At 38.6% G+C, this 6,676-nt stretch overlaps 1 protein-coding gene across 1 annotated transcript in view; it reads left to right on the top strand.

Moving 5' to 3' along the window:
• The first annotated feature begins 2,732 nt into the window (after nucleotides 1-2,732).
• Nucleotides 2,733-6,676, top strand: part of arid2 (AT-rich interactive domain 2) — a 33,557-nt gene continuing 29,613 nt past the window's right edge. Inside the window, exons 1-3 of the mRNA XM_079652888.1 lie at nucleotides 2,733-3,469; nucleotides 5,868-6,053; nucleotides 6,177-6,270. Coding sequence (XP_079509014.1) covers nucleotides 5,962-6,053; nucleotides 6,177-6,270 — 186 coding nt within the window. The 5' untranslated portion in view covers nucleotides 2,733-3,469; nucleotides 5,868-5,961. The remainder of the gene's footprint in view (nucleotides 3,470-5,867; nucleotides 6,054-6,176; nucleotides 6,271-6,676) is intronic.

The following is a 6,676-nucleotide window of genomic DNA, read 5'->3' as shown; positions in this document are numbered from 1 at the left end:
GAATATAAAGTGATTTTGTGTTAATTTGGTTCTTTTCAGGTAATATTTGAATGCAATGACATCTGGCAAAGAAAACCTTGAAGATAAAACATAACTCGCTGAGTGAGCCCTGGCCATAGTTACTGACAGAAATCTGTGAAGATCCAGCAAGCAAACATCACGCCGCCATTATTTAGAACTGGCCTACTTTGTGTTAAAAGTGAGGAGCACATCCAGATATCTTTTCAGGGAGATTCACGGCTGTCTCGTGAGGGGGAAGGAGATTTAACCGCACCCTTGCCATTGTGCAGTGAAACCATGGCAGCCTCCACTTCAATGTTTTGTCTTATAAATACTTCAGTCTTCCAGCTGCCCTGCCTGCATACATGCCAGCTGACCCTGTAACTGGATATTGTTAATGATATTGTTATGGTGTCGTCGTAACAGAACACACACAAACAGCTAGCAATTGACAGAAACTCTGTTTTGTAATTTTCTGAATGCTACAGTCTTGGATTACTGTGTTGGCATGTGCAAATTAAACTGGCGTGACTAAGCTCAAGGAACTGCATGTTTTTCTTTTACAAACACATCTTTCAACCACAATAACCTCACTGACCCGATACCTACTGATCATAAACATTTGTCCTCGAAAATGGTCCCTTTTTAACAGGGATTTGGGGGGATTAATGATTTGAAACCAATTCCAAAAATTGACAATATATGAAAACACTTTGAGACCCCCCTCCATCCATCATTTTGTTGTATAAATGTTCATTCATTTTAACTGTATGATGTCTCTCTGAATAATATATATTTTGATCAATACAATTCAACACACGTGTTATCAGTGAAGTTTTTATTTTACAAACTATTAAGGGTGTAAATCAAATAATTTTATATTTGAGTGCAGTGGACTGAAGTCGATTTTAACTTCCCAAAGCTGTTGTTCAATTGACATGCTTTGATTCATATTGTGTACAAAAGTAACATAACAGTATCCTAACCAAATTCTTGAAACTTTGTAGTGTGGATATGAGGTTATTTTCTATGTAGTGACAGTGAAATATATATGAATATATATTCAACAAAGGAACAAATCCCTGCAGGTACAATACCATACCATACCATACCATACCATACCATACCATACCATACCATATAAGTGTCTTCAATAGCATGTGTGTTTATGATGGGATGTAAAAATGGGAGGGAAATAGACTAACAGGGTTAGAAAGTCACAAAAGTGGCTTTGAGCTCTCAAGTTTTGAACACAAATGCCACCTAGTGACCAAAACAGACAAACACACACATTTAGACAGCAGGAGGACTGTCACAAGTATATATAATCAATCAATTCTTAAAAGGTAAGGAGAACTTTAATTATTTATAAGCATAATATTTCAAGCAAGCAGCAGAATAAAAAAAAAATGAAATCCTACACTTACAGCTAAACAACAATCTTATATTTCTGATTTGTCTCATTCACATTTGGTTTAACTGCCTATCAAAATACATCTTGCACACAGCTTATGAATTTACATTGTTTGGCAGTTGGTTTATTTTTGATTGACTAACAGAAAAACAAACATTTCAGCAACTCCAATCCCAGCTCAATTATTTATTTTTGTATTTGATTTACATAATCCAATGTTATTACAAATGTGATAATATAGATTATTTGTATGTAATCCATCTATTTGGGATGAATTAAATGATTTATTTCTGTGACATTCATTCTTAATATATGTCTACTGAAGTGAAAGTATTTTAAAATGTTTTGCAAATCAATAAGTTGTTTGTTTTAGTATACACTATCATATTCTAACATGCTTTGTTGTGTTGCATTGGTCAACTGGATAATGGTAATTACTTTTTCATATGAAAGTAAACATTAAGTTATATATTTCAGCAAGCAGCAAAATACATAACTGTTTTGAACTATTTTATTGAAAACCATCTTGGTTGCAAATATAATTTTACTCACTTAAAAATACTAAAACAGTTGTAGAAATCTGGAAGTTAAATTCGATAAGCGTGCCGTCCTGCATAACATCCGGCTGGTTTAAGATCACTCACTCCCTCCCCTAATCCCCCAGCATGCATCTCGCTCCAACTGTGACAGTTTAAAATATCTCAACTGATCCCTCCAAGTACAATATGTTCCCAACAATGAGGTGAGTTAGTTCATCCCATCATTGAGACATGATGCCTGGCTGCCAGAGGATGGAGCCATTTTCCACCAAATGAGTCAACATCAGCCATTACTGGAGAGATAAACCTGAGGAAGGAGGATACAGGGAGCAGGGACGTTACATGCCCCACTGGGATCTTTTGTCTGGGTGCTTGAAGGCAGCTTGGGTTTACTGGCCCCATTTGCACCATATGCCATGAGAGGCCTGGCTGTCACATCAGATGAGGACCTATGTGTGATGGCATAACTGACCCTGCAGCTTATAAATGCACATTAATTTACTGCAAACCACTTTTTAACATGCAGTTTAACTAGGTTGTTAACAAGATGTCAACACCAGTCAGCCGTACATTTACAGATGTAAGGTTTAAATGTCCTTATTAATGTATGCCTTTTTAATTCATAAATGTTTCATGTATCATCTTTAAAGGTGAGAGCATAGAATAATGCATGTGAAAACATATCTCAATGATATAGAATCCTTTATTGTCATTATATAGGTACAATGAGATGAGTAGAGCTACTCCTTTTTTTAAGGTGCCATCAAAAATACAAAAAACAAACAAGAGATGTACAACATTCAGGAGAAGACAACATACAAACAATAATTTGCTGGAAGTCAGCTAATCCAGCTTTACTATATAGGTCTACTATAATTATTGATTTCAGGGCATTCTTAAGATCTATTTAAGCATTTCCACGGTTCCACATAAGAATTCTGGCTGCAGTGGATTAAGGCAAACCCATGGGGAATTTGATTGATATGTCAGCCTGTTTAAGTTATGTAATATGGTGCAAAAGCTACATAATCCATATGAATCTTTATCCTCAATACATAGACAACCACAAACATGGTGTTAAACTGAATAGCAGCCACAAAATAATTAAGTAATTCCCTAGTGTACCTTACGTTGGCTTTGTATAAAAAATAACCGTAGGTAGGCCATCTTCGAGTAAATAATTCACTAAAAAGCAGTGTTTTGATATGCCACTATGCAACTATTAGCCTACAGAAAATTCAATTCATGTAGGCTATTCCTCTCAACCAATAAAGCAACGGAATTCTTAATAATCATTTAGTGTAGAGGAATCAATTACACATAAGCAGTCAGAAGGTATGACATTCACTATATGACAAGCAGCACACAGAAACTATGTATTCACGGTTTTATACATTGTGCACTAATATCTGTAGGCTACATTTGTTCACGGTGAATTCTTCACAAATACAAAGATGGATGTCACCAGCATTAGCACGTAATTATCAAACCTATAAACTGTACAGAAGCTACAATGGTAAATATATGCATATTGACCAACAATGCAAAATATTTTTATAGTTTTAGTGATTAGCATGAAGTCAAATCAATATTAAGAGCAAGGATGGAGAACACATAATAAATCAAATGCTGTAACTGGAAATGTAAGCGAAGATAACGTTAAGCACATACGGCGGCTAACCTGTTAGCTACTACACCAGCGTGAACGATTAAAAAAAATAACGTTACGTTTCAGTTTGGCAGGCATGTTGTGTTTTCAACTGCTCGGTGTCTGGTGTTACATATAACTAATCGATGACAACTATTATGTCTGCCAGTGCCAACCGAGCTTATCTATGAGCTGCTGGCACGTGAAATGTAACCTACTTAGCAATACCAGCAATGTTTATGCTGGACTGGAATCTGACACGCTAATGTGAGACACCGGTGCAGCTAGCGCCCAGACGAGTCACATAGCTAGCTAGAACACGGGATCTCTCACTAAATCAGAATTAACACTGAATACGAACGACTAGAAAACAGTATATACGTTCTGTGTTAACGTGATATATCAGTGGATAATTGGATTAATACAGATTGCTCATTACAGGTCCGTGGTCATGTTTGCCAAATTAGCTAGCGTATGCTATTGCTAACAAGCTAACGCACGACCGACTTGTTAGCACATAATTCGGTTGACGGTCGTAGAGTCCAAACAGGCGTGAGGTGAACTCGGGTGTGTCGCAGTTTGATAGCAAAAAATACACTATTTTGAAATCCCACAAGCAAGGACACGCACTTTTCCGCTGTCTAGTGTCAATTCCTCAAAATGGGGTCTGCTAACGTACGTCTCCGCCATTTTGTGACAGGTTTTTCATTGAGCAAAGGGGTACGTGTAATGGTTGAATGTAACCCCATCAAGAAGATATCCGCCTGGCTGTTACAGAGAGAACGGGTCAGGAGTAATTTCCTACCATCTCGTGAGATAAAAGTCATTTTGAAGTGGTCAGCAAGGGATAGGGGCAGACTTCCACAACCATAACAAGTTTCCAGCGACAAATGACACCATGATAAAAATAAATACAACCCAAAACACCATAGGCATAACAGTGATTGGTGTTTTATGTGTGAACAACCAAAAACTATAAATAGATCTTTTCAAACAGATGGTGATTCATTTTGAATTGACATAATAAAATACCCTAATTGTTGTCCAAAACTTCCCAAATCAACAGGATTTAACACAAGTGGCACTGTATGATAAACGGGATAATTAAAGCTAAAGAATAAGGCTATTGCTGATTATATATTATATATATATATATATTTATATAAAAAACGTGTCATATTTTTTATCAAAAGTTTACACAGTGGTCTAAACAATTTGTCAATAAATAAAAACATGTTTGAACTATAACCGTCACCACCTGTAGTGAAAACAAATACATGTAGGCCTAAACAAATATCATAAAGGTAAATAAGCCTTCAGATATCAGTTAAATGTGAAAAAGCAGTAAAAAAAAACAACATCTCATGTTTTATCAAAGGAGCACTGATCACTTATTTTGATAAAGTAAATAAAGTATAAATATCTTAAATACAATGAGGAATACTTATTTAGAAAATAATATGTGTGTCCTTATCCTTAGTTTGTCCTAAATATTGTATCTAAAAGACATCATGTCAATGGATTGTATGATTGAGATGGCCGGTTGGTGTTTTAAAAATATTGCTGTGGTATTTGTATGAAATGTTTACAGGATTACTTTATTCCTAATGGGAATACCCTATCTTCATTTAGCTAATATCAGCGAGGAAAGATACTCACTTTTAACCAGTTATGAATATGCTAAGGCTTGGAAAAACAGTATTGATGAAATTAAGGGTTGCCCTCTATTAAACGCCTAGTTGGGATAACAAGGGGGCTATGTTAATTAGTGTTATCCCCTCCCCCACGGGACATTTCCAAGTACCTCCTGACCCGTTTTCCAAACAGAGGAACGAGTTGTCAGACGGTCCCTAAAAAAGAAAACAGTCTCTATTGTTCAAGCAGCCGCTGTGCTCTGGACGGTGCACTACCTCCTCTGGCCGCAGAGGGCGCTGCCCGCATGGCAGGCCGGGCTCCGCGGCCTTCACATCTTTTTGTCTGAGAACTGGATCCCTCTGCCGCTCTACAGTGTGTGCGATAGCCTCGGAGCTGCGTCCGTAACCCACTGTCAAACCACTCCAAACGAATACAACCGCGACCAAAAGCATTAATTCTACACATCCTGCCATGGCGCTTCTAATCTGCCGGTAAATCGGTCGTATTTCTGACTGTTCGTTGGAAGTTAGTCCGGGGTTGAATCGGCTTGCTTTCTGTGTGCATCAGTCTTTATTAGCGAGCTGCCGCTCTTCTTGCTATCAGCTATTTCTTTAACTTTTTAAACACTCAGCTTCGCGAATGACTGAGCGCCGGCGGAGTATGGGATCCTTGGTGTCTTAAGAAGCGACTGAAGTGGGGTTTAACCGTTTTTGCATGCAAAAACAATGGCAAATTCGACGGGGAAAAATCTACTAGATCAGCGAAGGAAAGGACAGGCTTTCCTGGACGAGCTGCGGCAATTTCACCAAAGCAGAGGGTGAGATTGGGGCGTCTTTATTACCAAGAAATACAACTTTAAATTCCCCTTGCATGTGCTTGCGAGCTGAAGAAAACTGTAATTTAAACATGTATGCTTTTATTTCTTGTGTTAACCCCTCAGATCGCCGTTCAGAAAGATTCCTATCGTGGGTGGTAAAGAGCTGGATCTGAATGCTCTCTATATCAGAGTCGTATCTTTAGGAGGATTTGCTAAGGTGAGTGGGAACTAAAAGTGTATTTCTCCGCTCTGTGCTGTCGGTGCACTCCCCGGTGGACCACTCTACAACTCAGTGTGGGTTCCCCGGGACCAGGTACCCTCCACACAGACGGTAGTGGGTCGGTGTTGGCCTTGTGCTAGTTTGCCATGTATCTCTATGCAATGTGGTGGCTTGTGTTGTTGTGTGGTTTGAATTGAGAGTCCAACCGCTCGGAGTCAGAGTGCAGTCGGAGCGACTCAAAATTAGCGGGCACGTTTAACATCGATTATCGGCACGGAGCCCGGGCTGGGAAAACACCGCGGAGGACACAGCGTTTCGCCCGGGCTTTTACCGGCAGTTTGCACCCAGGGGAAGCTTCATTTCTCTTTCTCACCATAGCCATCTTTCTTCGGCTTCATGGCTG

The sequence above is a fragment of the Notothenia rossii genome (genome assembly GCF_949606895.1).
Source record: "Notothenia rossii genome assembly, chromosome: 10".
In the NCBI taxonomy this organism is placed as follows: domain Eukaryota; kingdom Metazoa; phylum Chordata; class Actinopteri; order Perciformes; family Nototheniidae; genus Notothenia; species Notothenia rossii.
Note: the sequence above shows the minus strand (reverse complement) of the source record. Positions and strands in the feature narration are given on the sequence as shown.